Consider the following 14,317-nt stretch of genomic DNA (forward strand, 5'->3'; position numbering starts at 1 on the left):
GGTAGCAAGAGTTGGAGACTGAAGCTTTTAGCCTGGGTACTGGATTCTTCTTGAGTATAACAATGAATATATCCTGTCCTCATGTACCTTGACTACCAAGGAACAAAACTAACAGGAACTCACAGGACCTATTTTGTCCATGTTTGAGAGTGCTACCCCAGGACTCTTCAATCTCAGATGTCCTCACCCATTCTTCAATAGCACCAGAGTTGGGTCAGAACCAAGATCTTGAGAACAATGGGAGAAGCCTTATAGCATCTTCCTGTCCTATAGGCAGGAATACATGTCTTTATTGATCAGGAAATAGTTATTTAAAAAGAGCTTTATCCATGAATAAGTAGGTTCCTTAGTTTGAGCTAGGAACTGAGACCTGTTTGGGAGCTGCTATGGATTTCTTCACTGGAGGTAGGGCACTCTCAGGCCAAAGACAGAGTCTGCTTAGGAAGAACAAGGGCAGCAGTTCCTACAGGAGAAAATCAATGAGGACAGAGGCAATCTGATCACTTGGAAATGGCTCAGTAATGGGCAGGGACAGTGTCCAGTGCTTCCTCAGGTTCACGGGTGATGTCCACATTCTAAGGAGAGAGCCCAGGGTTAGTAGGAAGTATAGAATCCCAGTTCTGCCCTGTCTCTTGACCTCACTGCCAGGCATACCTCTGAGCAGGGCATGGGTCCTGGTTGTCTTCTTAGGCATGCCTGGGGAATCAGTCAGAGGCCTGTTTAGCAAGAATTGTCACATCCCTGAGTCTCTATGGGCCTGGACTATGGTTTTTGCCATTTCTGAGTGCTGGTTGATTTGAAACACCTGGGATGTCTGGGGCTGGAGGTAGCCTTCTCATGTGCGAGGGTACTTTCAGAGTATATCACGTTAAAAGCACGCTTGGATACAGAGCACCCCACCTACCTCAGGCTTGTCCCGGTGTGTGTTCACAGCCTCCACATTCAGGTAGATGGACTCTATTCTGCAGCCTCAGAAAAAAAATAACTCATATGTCTACAAGCACTCAGGATAAGCCTGGGTCTTCCTTAAGGTATTATTTCCCCTTTCCCATCATCACTACCCACACCCCAGGTCCATACTCTCCAGACCAGTAGTTCTCAACCTAGAGGTCACAATCCTTTGGGGGGTTGCATATCAGTATCCTGAATATCAGATATTTACATTATGATTCACAATAGTAGCAAAATTACAATTAAGTGGCAACGAAAATAAATTTATGGTTGAGTCACCACAACATGAGGAAGGTTGAGAACCACTACTCTAGATTATACCTCTCCTGAAGGTAGGGGAGCTGTAGGATGTGTGGGAAAGATTCCAGGCCCAAAAGCCCTAAAGTCAACAGCCATCTTCCCAGAGTGTCTATTTGCTCAGTTTCAATTGCTTGGTTGTATATGGTGAAAGAAATGAGAGGAGATGATCTTTGTGACCTATAAGACAGTAGTCTAATCTATTTATGATTGACAGAGGGCTGAGGGTACTCCAAGCCATGCTAAGTGGAAGAGTCCTAGGCTATAGTTCTGGGTACTGAAACCCAGGCAAGGTTTATTCAGAAGACACCTCTAGCAATACTAGAGCTATGATTACTGGGAAGTTCTAGGGAGCCTGAAGAAGAAGGGCCTGGGGCTAACAGGAGCTCCAGTGTTCAATGGTAGCCCCTTCAGCACCATTCCTGTAGGCTATCATATCACAGGTTCCAATTGGTTCTTTTATCCTGTTCACACCCTGGACTACATTTCAATCTATCCTTTCCCTGCTTATGAACCTTTCATAAGTAACTAATGCCCCCATTCTTTAATATGTCCCCAACGTATAATTTTCCTAAGGTATCTGGGTACACCTCTGCTCAACACAAATAGAACAATGTTCTGTACTCACTGCCCAGGCAGAGACAGACAGAGACAGGCTCCAGATTTGGATGCTAGCTTAGCTTTTTCCTCTTAGCCTATGGTCACCAGCTGCACCTCTGCCAGGACATCCTGCCAGCCACCTAGGGACCTCAGCCAGGAGCCTCCTAGAGCTCCCTGGTAGACACTGGAGGCATACCCCTGGCTTCTATGTGCTTTTCCTTAAATGAAAGTGGATCTACTTACCATAAGCCACAGGTGTGAGTTTGAGCACTGTGTGCAGAGGACACTTGAGATAGGGCAGCTCATCTGGAAAGGAGGAAGCAGCAGCCCTGAGAGATACAGTACTGAGCAAAGGACAACATGCAGGCTTGCTGGGTGCTCCTACTTCTACCTCAGCTTTCCACTTGGGTCCCAGCGCAGACTCACAGCTGGTATTCTCTATGGTGGGTAATCACAAGAGCAAGCTAAGCAGGGCAAAAGAGAGCAACCTAGCTGCCTGGAAACAGGAGCAAGACAGTCTTGGGAAAGTGGACAGAGTGTGAGTCCCATGGGAGGGCTAAGTACCCACCTAGAGGCCTCAACTCTACTCAGAATGAGCAGGAAAAAGAAAGCCTTCCTCCTGCTCCAGGCCAACTTTCCACAGATCCTACGCCCGCACCCCTAACTTTCCTAAATACTACTTCCATGGCAGAGGCACATGTGGTATTGTTTGTCTACTACACCCTTTCTTCCAAATCAGGCAGCAACCCCCACCTCCCACCTGTCTGTCTCCGTGTGTGTGTGTGTGTGTGTGTGTGTGCGTACGATTCTTACAACTTCTTTATGGACAAGAACTGATTGATTCACTGGTTTCCTGTTATTGATGATTATGCAGGAAGTGACTCTGAACGTTTTGTACAATTTCCTGTCAAGACCAGTGTTTCTACTTTTCAGACAGATGGAAAAGAAGAACAATCTAGCTCATTTTATAGATAAGGAAATGGGCTTCAAGGGGAAATGTACCATGGCTAGAAAGTGGCAGCTTAGGGCCTCAAACTTAGGGTACTCTGAAGACAAGAAGCCTAGTCTGTCCTTGCAGTTTGTAGCTACCACGGAGGGACTCACAGAGTACTGGGATGCACACCTTTGGGGGCACTTTATCTTGATATCCACCTCACCACTCTCCAGGCTGCACTATATATCCTTACTTCCCTTATTTAGCTGGAACACCATCACTTGTGATGACTTCTTGTCCCTTAGGTTAATTGTAGGCTTTGAAGGCATGCTACCATCCTCCCAACCTCCTGACATATATCAAGATGGGTCATTTTCCTGGAAATTCATTCTGTTCCTCCCCACTGTCAATCATTATAATTAAGTTCTGGATCAATGACTTTTTTGTATGTATGACCACACTATACCCTCATTGATGCCCTGGGTCCTGTCCACTGTCATTTTCCATATGAAGAAACAGGGCTGGAGAACAGAAGTAACTTGTCTACAGTCTCTGACCTAGCCCTGCCACTGTTTCTTCTCTCTCTGGCCCTCAGTGTCCCCATTTTACAGAACAAGTTAGATTAGCCACAAACCACAGGTGCCCTAGCCTTGTAGTTCTGTGGGTATGCATTCTAGCTTATGTAATTTATCTGGGCATGCTTTCATCACTCTCCTGAATACTAAGGGCAAAACTATCTGCCTAGCCCTGAATAACCTTGCTCCCAGGGGAAGTTGTGAACAGCTAGAATGGTCTCTGTGTGAAAGATGGTAAAACATGGAGACGTTAGGAAGTAACTACAAGGCCCCTGTGTATATTTGAGAGGGGAAAGCCACTGACAGATATCTGGGATTAACTCCTATCCCATGAATTTGGGAAAATCATTTCACTGCTCCAAGCCTTGGTTTTCTTATCTGAGCAATGGGAATAGTTCCTGCCCCACAATCTCAAAATTCTAAGACTGAAAAGACCTCCATCACATAGTCCATCACCTATTTCAAGTGGGGACATTTTCAAGTGGGGATATTGAAGATCAGGTAGAGAATATGACTTATCCAATGTCAAACTCTCAAGTTCCCTGGATTTCAATTATTTCTTGAATTATTCCATATTTTATATATTCTTTATTTTGAAATTAGCACACAGAATTTAATCAAGAGTTTGGGACACTATAGGCATCAAGTAGTATTTAGCATTGCTCCCAAACAGCTTCAAAATATCCTGGAAATGCCAACATTTCAGCATCCACATTAGAAATGGATTGTCATATGAAGGTAGTGCCAGGCCACCTGAGAAGTAGATGTAATATATATATATACATATATATATATTTTATATAAATTCTGTATATACATATGTATGGCAGCATATGTAGTCTGTATATATATATGCATGGTTGTATATGAAATCTCTTTGTGTATATATGGCAATATAGGAAGTTTTCATATATATGTATATATATTAAGTAGATATATATACATATACACACATATGAAGCCTGTGTATATATGAATGACAGCATAGCATAAGTAGTCTGTTTATATATATGTATGGCAGTATATAAGCCTGTACATACATACTTTCATAAATACAGGATGCAGATGTTTTTAAAGATAAGTTATAACTTGAAAAAAATTAAATTATAGACATTGCTATCTTGGAGAAATTATTCTGATAGCAAGAGCACAGGTCTCACATCAACTGAGGTCAGAATGCTTCAGAGATATACTGGCTCAGTATGTGAAGCTGTGGCAGACTATTTATGATGGTTTTCAATATGCAGATTCTACAGATTAGCTAAGAGAATACTAATAATGGCAATAATCCATAAATGCATCTTCTGTTCTAGGATTTTTAACATGTTTATTTCAACCTTACCATTAATTCTCTCCATTTTATAGTTGAGAAAACAAGCTGAGGGGGGCTAACAGTACTTACTGAAGGTAGCACAGATACAGGAAATAAGTTTGAGCTTAGATATCCTTCTTTTAAATATTGTGCTTTTAACCACTAAGACATAAACTTTTAATTGCTGACATCAGCATCCCAAATCATATCCAGCTCTTTACACCAGGAACAGAGCAGGAGGGGTGTGTTACCTGAACTTTTATCCAGGAAGTATGCCAGGAGGCACCGCATGACAGCCTGGTGACAGATCACCAGTACATTTTCTTGTCGTTCTAGCTCCATTATAACTGGCTCAAGACGCTGAACCAGATCCTCATAGGACTAAACAAAAGATAAATACTTGGTAAGAAGTGGGGATGGGGTGAAGCACATTTACCCAGAGAAGAAAACTTGGTTTGGGAGCCAGTTGAATTGTTGACCCAACAGAATGACTAAGGCAAATCCCTTGTTTCTTGGGATTTTAGTTTCTCATCTGTTAAATGAACCAATCAATAACTGTGGGATAAAAGACAACACTATAACTCCCACTATAAAGTATATACTTAACTGTACATCTGAAATTTCAAAAAATAAGGAAAATTCTGACCTGTAGTATTCCAAAGTGAAAAGTTTTTTTTTAAAAATTGGGTATAGATGCCACAACTAGAGTAGGACATTTGGCAATCTCATTAACCAAGAAGCTGGTATTTCAGAAACCTTATAGAAATAGGAGTTAAGCTGGGAGTTGGGACTCAACATAAATCTGACACTCTCAGAGAACAAATCCTTACACCGTAAGTCAAAGTTTAAAATAGAAAAAGTCAATCCACAGGAAAAAGGGAAACAGTAAGAAAATACATCTGCCCCTCTGATTCTGATGGAAAAACATGAAAAGCTTCCTGTAACAATTATCTTAAAAGGCTGATGGCATAAAGAACATGTAGAAAGAAAAAGAAAGAAGGAAGGGAAAGGAAGGGAGGGGAGGGAAGGGGAGGCAAGAAAGAAAGAAAAGAAAAGAAAGAAAGAGGAGGGAAAGTGGAGGAATGTTGAAGAGAGGGGAAGAGAGGGGAAAGGAAAAAGGGGACTAAAGAAATATAGAGAAGTGGAAGGAAGAGTGGGGAGGAGGGGAGAAGAAAAGGGGAGAAAGGAGAGAAGAGGAGACGAGACAAAAGGAGAGGAGGGGAAAGAGATGAAGGGCAGAGAGGGGAGGAGGGGTGGGAGGGGAAATCAAGTAATATCTAGACATAGGCGAGTTAAGCTTAAAGGCTTAAAGATATAAAAGCTTCTCACTTAACCAATGACCAAAGAAACAATAATGAAACTGAAAAAAATTCCTTAACCACAGTGAAACAATAAAACAATGAGAGAGATAGCTTTAAAGTGCTAAGAAAATGACAGTCCAACTGAGAGCTTTATATGCAATCAATTATCATCGAGGATTGAGGATGCACCCCAAGATAGTTTTAGATAAAAGGAAAGGTGAGAGTACTAATGACAGATTTTCATTAGAGAAACTGTATGATAAGATGGAAAAATGAAATGAGATAGAAACAAGAATAATCAAAGGATCAATAAACATTTAATTAAATGAATAAATGTAACAATAACAACAACGCCAGGAATAGTTCATTTGGGAGTTAAGAGATTAAGGCTATGTGAAAATATAAAACATGTAAGTTAGGATAGGAAGCAACTGCAGTTTGAAAGATCTTATTTAGGGGCATAGCAGAGACACTGATTTTTAGACCTTGTTAGTCATGTATATTAAAGTACTAAATGTTCCTATTCTAGTTTCACCTTTGTATCTCCATAACACTGTAGTTTATTTCTTCTTCCTTGGGAAGGGGTATGGGAGAGCAGGGTAAAGGAGGGAATATGTATGGTAAGGGATAACTAACTCTAAAGGTCTTTTGAGAAACCACATAGAAACCTTTTTACTGTAAAAGCTTCCTAAAATATATACATACATGAAAGGAATTTAAACAGAATCACCATATAATAAGGGAGACAGTGTTCCATTTAAACATCTTATGTTATCAAGTAAAACCTCCAGTCCCATGAATGGTTTACATCTGTTGAATCACTGATCAAAGGGGTCCCACAGAATCCTACAAAACATTGCAGGCTATTGGTTTTTCTCTGCAATTTGATAGTAAGGCCCCATTTCTGAAGACACAACTTACTATGTCATCAGATGTAGAGAAGTTCAGTTGGTGTTCAACTAAGCTTTACCCCTACTGACTAGCATTAATGGTGCTGGAAGGTACTCTGCACACTACCAAAGGAGAAAGGGTGACCATCAATATCACTCAACTACAAAACCTGTGACTTGTAACAGTGACCTGCATGCAAGATATACTAGTGCACTGATGGCACAAACCTTATGGGAATAACAAACCACTTTTTGATTGAATTTAATGCTAATTCTATGAGATGGAACCTATACTCGACACTGCTAAAGTGTCCGAGACCCTGCGACTAGATAGGTCATTGGTCTATGGGAAAATCTAGTATTATTATTCTGTTGAAGGAGCATAACTATAAAATGACTCCTAATGACATATTGCTATACCTGTAGATGAGTGCCTCACTCAACTCTCATCAGAGAAATTTCTTCTTGTAGTAGATGAATGATGGGAGAGAGTCTTTTGTTTTATGTTAATTTTATTGGTTAAATAAAGAGACTGCCTTGGCCCTTTTGATAGGACAACAGCTTAGATAGGCGAAATAGACAGAACAAAATGCTGGGAGAAAAAAGCCGAGTCAGACAGTCCCCATGATTCTCCCACGCAGGTTAAGATCTTTCTTGGTAAGCCAGCTCATGATAATACACAAAATATTAAAAATGGGTTAGATTAATATGTAAGAGCTAGCCAATAAGAGGTTAAAACTAATGGGCCAAGCAATGTTTAAAAAAATACAGATTCCGTGTAATTATTTTGAATGTAAAGCTAGCCGGGTGGCGGGACACTGCCCGCCGCTCCTACTACTACAGATGAAGGTAAATACAGACCCATAACTAGACATTGTGTGGGGTTGAAAGACTTTGGAACACTCAGTCATCAGTGGGATATCTTTATTAAACCCCTCCCTTCAAGGCTTAAGGGATCTTATATTGAAGAGGGGTCAGAGAGATTGTAAGAGTCAGGGGTGATAGATGACTTCCAAAAAACAGTGTCTCCCAGACACAATAAGACTGATACACATATAAATCTATGGTAGCATGCACAAGACCTACATAGATTCAAGTAGTCAGGGTTTCGGCACTGAGAGAGGGAAGTAGACATGGGGTCCAACCCCTAACTAAGAAGTTATCTGCAACTGACACCTGCTGGCAAAGGGAAAATGAATTTTCTCCAGTGTATAGTCAAGCACACTTCAGAGCAGAACCTATGCCCAAGAGTAGTTGGCCAATGCAAAATTAACTCCATGTTTTGTTTTGGTGAGCATTCTGTTTTATTTTGGCATTTTCTGTCTTACTGGATTTTTGTTTGTTTTAATTTTCATTTTTGTGTTTTTTGTGGGTTTTTCTGAAAGAGAGAGAGAAAGAGAGAGAGAGAGAGAGAGAGAACAACATAAAGTTGGGTAAGTGGAGGATCTAGGAGGGGAAACATAATCAAAATATATTATGTGAAAAAAATAATTAAAAAAGAAATATAAAAAGTTAAAGTTCAAGTTGATTGTATAACAATACACAACAAATTATTCTGAGTGATTTTAAAGTACAATATTTTGACCTCATACCCTTAGTGGGATATCTTCAAAAACAGAAAGAACCATGATGAATTTTTAAAGTAAAGCGTAACCTCCACAAGAATCTGGAAACAGATTATAACACATATTGATGAAAAACTCAACCCTAAGGAAAGCAAGAGAAAAATAAAGTAAGCATAGAAAGTTAAAGACAATAGAAATAAATGTTAAAAAGTCAGTAATAGCAATAAAATATATACAGCAGGCTTAGCATTCAAAAGACATCTTTCAGTTTGAATTAAAAACAACAAAATCCAACTATAAACTGCATATAAGAGACATAAATAAAACAAAAGTACCCAAAGAAGTTGAAAGTGAATAAATAAAGATGAACTAAGAAAAAGGTTAGAAGATACCATGTAGAGCTAGATTTGGGTTAGGAAAATGGCATTATTAAGGAAAAAAGTTAAGTCATTCTCACTAAAATATGTGTAATTCAGTGAGAAGACAACATTGCTTTTAATTTGTATGCATCTAATAACACAGTCTAAAATAAATATAAAGGAATTGGGAGCAAATTAGCATTAACTTAATAAAGTCCCTTCTGAGAATGAAGATGAAAATATTAAAGTGATTTGTGACTGAACATAACACTCTACTATTTTATCTTCCCAGATGTCCATATTTTCAGATAACTGTTGATACGGTTTTGGATCAAAGATAGAGTATGACTAATAAATACATTAAAATGCAGAACTGGCTAAGTAGAGGCTGGATTGAAAGCAATAAGCACTCATCTCACACAGAGACAGGAAAATTATAGCCTGGCTCATATGGTAGCCAAGAAGTTGATTAAACTAATAGCTTTTGTTCCTTGCCAACTTCTGAAAGAGCTTGTAACTTTAGGCAAGTTGGCAATAAAATATTACAGAATTAGAGTATATTGAGCTATTTTAATTTGTCCAGTGAGGAAATGACAAATACAAGGCATTGGATAAAGAGTGTTCTTCTAAAAGTACGTAGTGCCTATAAGTAGGCAAATATGTAGCTTTTAAAAAAGAGGAGCAGCAGGTCATAACAATTATCACTCAACCTGATGACCTGAGTTTGATCCTTGGGATCACATGGTAGAAGGAGAGAACAGAGTTCCATGGGTTGTTCTCTGACCTCCATAAGCATGCGGGGCTCAGCATGCATGCATGCATGCACACACTGAATGAATGAATGAATAAATAAATATTTTTTAAAAGAAGAGGAATGGCTTGCCTAACAGCTAAGGATCAGATAATCAAGTACTTTGACAGGTAGCAGCCATTGAAAACATGTTTTTCCTTGTTTCTAAAGCTATTTAGGAAACTCTGGCAGTTGGAATGAAGATACAGGGGAAAAGTCCTAGGAGTTCGGCCACCCCTTCAACTTTACCTCTCCCTTGGGATAGCGGTAACGATATTTATCCTGGTCTCGTAGTGCAAATTCTTCAGGGTAGTGTTCCTGGATTTCTTCATAGGTCATCTCCTCACAGACACCCTATTAAAAATTATTTGTGACCAATATATTTACCACATAGCGTTTTCACACAATTCAGAGACCAATGATTATAGAATAATATAGCATGTGGGTTTCTATCAAAGTAGCTCTTGAGTTGTTCCTGTTGCCTGTGGTGCATTATGTGTGTGTGTGTGTGTGAGGTGTGTGGGTTGTGTGAGGACAAAAGAATGGGTGTGTTCAGACTCAATATATGATATTTTCCTATGATTGCCTCAATAGTTCTAGATGTGTATGTTACATATAAGTATATATAAAATGAGGATTTACTACTGTGTTTGTAAGCATGTGGAGCATGCTTATTATGTGTGCTGTTGTGTGATATCTTGATCACATTCTGACAATAAAGTTAACTTTGAACCAGAGGGTGGAGCTAGCCACTAGCTGACCAAAATTAACCATAGAGGTTTTGGATTGAGGGCAGAGAGGAGACAGGAAATAGTAAGGTAGGGCTGAGAGAGAATCTCAAGACCTCTGGTTTGAAGATTGGAACAGAGAGGAGGTGACTGGTGGCTTCTCTGATTCCCTGATCATTCAGGTTCTTACCCCATATCTGACTTCTGATTTTTTATTGATAAAGAATAATTAGATAAATTCATCAGTGTGATTGAGATATGTTCAAAGCCTTGTGTTTGCATGTATATTTTATATCTAATTTTGCATATGTTGTACACTTGTATTCTCTGTGTGTATGTACAGAGTGTATAAGTATCTGAGACTATGCCCATATGGGTTACTCTGTAGTATCTATCTTCATGTGTATTGGTGACATATATCCGCGAATGTGTACATTCTACATTATGTTTCTGCAATATCATTTGTATATTTATGTCTATGTCTGAAGTCTGTGAATGTGGGTAATATGCCTGAAACTATGTATTAGTACTGTGTACATGTCAAATGGTTTGCTCATTTGGTCTATATTCAATACATATATGTATATGATGTACCTATATTTATTTCTAGAACTGTGTGCATATATGTTGCAGATATGATTGACAGGAGAGGGTTGCTGTGACTGTAAAGTACATGTGTGTACCGGTAAGCATACTTGTGGCTGGTATCTGAAACTCTGTATGCAAGTATATAAGACAGTGCGATTCACCCATTGGATAGCCTTCCTTATCCTTCCTGTCCTGCCCTCTATTTTAATATCTCTTGGAAAAAATCTATCCACAGATACTTCCTAAGGTAAAAACTAGGAAATTTTTTAATGGTTTCAGAGTGGTCCTAGGAAGATAAATTCTGAGAGCTTCCAAGTTTACTGAGAAATCCCCATAGGCAAGGCTACTGGTGCTGGTGGTAAAAAGAGATGTTGTTTTTGACATTTCCTTCAAAGTGTGTAAGTTTTAATTAAACCCTGCTTGTTTGGTGCCTGGGGTCATCAGACTCTGGCTCTTGTCTTTTTGACTATCAGGCTTCCTTCAGGGGCACAGAATAGAACATTTACAAATTATAAACAGCTTTGCAGTGTCAGGCTTTCTGAATGAACATTGCCCATAGGAAAGAAAGGACACAAAGATCCTTTTAGACTGTTTTAAGCTTCTGTTCTGAGGCTTATTGTGAGGCCCTTTGCCTATGGAAATGATCATTGCCTTCTTATTTTGACTGTAGGCAATATGCTTAACATCTCTGAGTTTTATTTTCCTCATCTGCAAAATGCAGAAATTAACAACAACCTTATAGAAATTGTCTAGTTTGGTTTTTATTGCTGCAATAAACCATGACCAAAAACATCTTAGGTAGGATGACAATCCATCATTAAAGGAAGTCAGGACAAGAAGCATGGAGGAAACATGATTACTTGCTTACTTTTAGGTTCACATTAAGACACCTTTCTTACACAGCCCAGATCTACCTGCCGACATATAATACTGCCTACAGTGAGCTTGTCTCCCTATATAAATTAAAAATTCGTGAAAATGCCCCATAGACATTCTCATAGGTCAATCCAATGCTGAATTTCACAAGATCTTCAAGACACAGAATACTCTCTTATACATGGTTGCTTGACAAAAACAAACCAAAACAAAACAAACAATATAAGGTTTAATGAACTAATTAGGTTCCCTGGAACAGAGGTAACCACGAGATAATCTTAGAATTACCATCTCCCTATACACTAGGATATTAACCCTTTCCATCTTACCGCATCAATCTCATTCAGGGCTTTCCACTGTTCATAGGGGACACCTAGGGCCTCAGCAGTCTGAATGGTCCTCTTCATATGACTGGTCCACACCTTCAGGTTGCTGATACCTTGAGACTGAATGAAGTTGGCCAGGGCAAAGGCATACTAGGGATACAAAGAGGGAGGAAAAAGGAGGCGATAAGGGAAAGACCAAGGGAGCTATAAGAACAGGTTCAAATCTCTCATGAATGGTGAAGTACTAAAGGAACAAAATAAAAAATGAGGATTAAATTTATATAAAGATAAACCTGGGACTATACCTCAGAGGTAGAACATTTACCTAACAGATATTGAGGTGCTGGGTTCTACTCATAGCACCACAAAAATTACATAAAGACATACTCTTGAAAAGGTGGGATACAGAGAGGTTTATCAAAGGATACAAAGTTACACTTAGGAGAATAAGTTCTGATGTTCCAAAGCACAATAGATAGGGTGTCTATCATTAAAAATTGGTGCTGTATATTTTAAAACCCTTAGAAGATTTTGAATGTTATCATCACACACAATGTTAAACACATAAGATGATGGGCTACAACTCTTAAACACCTCCAGTAATGTATCAGGATACAAGATTAACTAAAAAAAAAAAATCAGTAGCCTTCCTTTACATGGATGATAAATGGGCTGAGAAAGAAATCAGAAAAACATCACACTTCACAACAGCCACAAATAACATAAAATATTTTGGGGTAACTCTAACCAAAATCGTGAAAGACCTGTATGACAAGAACTTTAAAATTTTGAAGAAAGAAATTGAAAAAGACACCAGAAAATGGAAAGCTCTCCCATGCTCTTGGGTAGGTAGAATTAACATGGTAGCCGGGCGGTGGTGGCGCACGCCTTTAATCCCAGCACTCGGGAGGCAGAGGCAAGCAGATCTCTGTGAGTTCGAGGCCAGCCTGGTCTAGAAGAGCTAGTTCCAGGACAGGAACCAAAAAGCTACGGAGAAACCCTGTCTCGAAAATAAAAAAAAAATAATAGAATTAACATGGTAAAAATGGCAATTTTACCAAAAGCAATCTACAGATTCAATGCAATACCCATCAAAAATCCCAGCAAAATTCTTTACAGACTTTGAAAGAACAATACTCAACTTCATATAGAAAAACAAACAAACAAACAAAAAACAGGATAGCCAAAACAATACAAAACAACAAAAGAACTTCTGGAGGCATCACAATCCCTGACTTCAAATTCTACTATAGAGCTACAGTAATGAAAACAGCTTAGTAATGGCATAAAAACAGAAAGGAGGACCAATGGAACCAAACAGAAGACATGGATATCAATCCACACCTCTTCGAACACCTGATTTTTGACAAAGAAGCTAAAATTATACAATGTAAGAAAGAAAGCATCTTTAACAAATGGTGCTGGCATAACTGGATGTCAACCTGTAGAAGAATGAAATAGATCCATATCTATCACCATGCACAAAACTCAAGTCCAAATGGATTAAAGACCTCAATATAAATCCGACCACACTGAACCTGATAGAAGAGAAAATGAGAAGTAGCCTGCAACACATGGGCACAGGAAACCACTTCCTACGTATAAGCCCAGTAGCACAGACATTAAGAGCAACAATAAATAAATGGGACCTCCTGAAACTGAGAAGGTTCTGTAAGGCAAATGGCACAGTCAACAAGACAAAATGAAAACCTACAGAACGGGAAAAGATCTTCACCAACACCATATTGGACAGAGGGCTAATCTCCAAAATATACAAAGAACTTAAACTTGACATCAAAAGAACAAATAATCCAATAAAACTGTGGCTACAGATATAAACAGAGAATTCCCAACAGAAGAATCTCAAATGGCTGAATGACACTTAAGGAAATTCTCAACATCGTTATCTACCAGAGAAATGTAAATCAAAACAACTCGGAAATTCCATCTTACACCTGTCAGAAAGGCCAAGATCAAAAGCACTAATGATAGCATATGCTGGAAAGAATGTGCGGTAAGGAGAATGTTCCTCCATTGCTGGTGGGAGTGCAAACTTGAACAACCGCTTTGCAAATCAGTATGGCGATTTCTCAGAAAATTAGGAAACAATCTACTTCAAGACCGAACAATACCTTTGTTGGGTATTTACCCAAAGGATGCTCAATCATACTACAAGGACGTGTGCTCAACTATGTTCACAGCAGCATTATTTGTATTAGCAGAAC

At 39.1% G+C, this 14,317-nt stretch overlaps 1 protein-coding gene across 3 annotated transcripts in view; it reads right to left on the reverse strand.

The window, feature by feature from the left end:
* Window positions 1–277: 277 nt before the first annotated feature.
* The window catches only part of Pfkfb1 (6-phosphofructo-2-kinase/fructose-2,6-biphosphatase 1), a 63,393-nt gene continuing 49,353 nt past the window's right edge, over window positions 278–14,317 (reverse strand). For 2 of the 3 annotated variants that reach the window (XM_057759566.1, XM_057759565.1), the window contains 6 exons: window positions 12,096–12,242; window positions 9,824–9,928; window positions 4,921–5,050; window positions 2,092–2,154; window positions 905–969; window positions 278–575 (listed from right to left, as the gene is read on the reverse strand). In XM_057759566.1, coding sequence (XP_057615549.1) covers window positions 516–575; window positions 905–969; window positions 2,092–2,154; window positions 4,921–5,050; window positions 9,824–9,928; window positions 12,096–12,242 — 570 coding nt within the window. In that variant the 3' untranslated portion in view covers window positions 278–515. Of the gene's footprint in view, window positions 576–904; window positions 970–2,091; window positions 2,155–4,920; window positions 5,051–8,356; window positions 8,568–9,823; window positions 9,929–12,095; window positions 12,243–14,317 lie in introns of those variants that run through there. The other variant, XM_057759568.1, reaches the window with a different exon arrangement.

The sequence above is a fragment of the Chionomys nivalis genome, chromosome X, assembly GCF_950005125.1.
Source record: "Chionomys nivalis chromosome X, mChiNiv1.1, whole genome shotgun sequence".
NCBI classification, from domain to species: Eukaryota; Metazoa; Chordata; class Mammalia; order Rodentia; family Cricetidae; genus Chionomys; species Chionomys nivalis.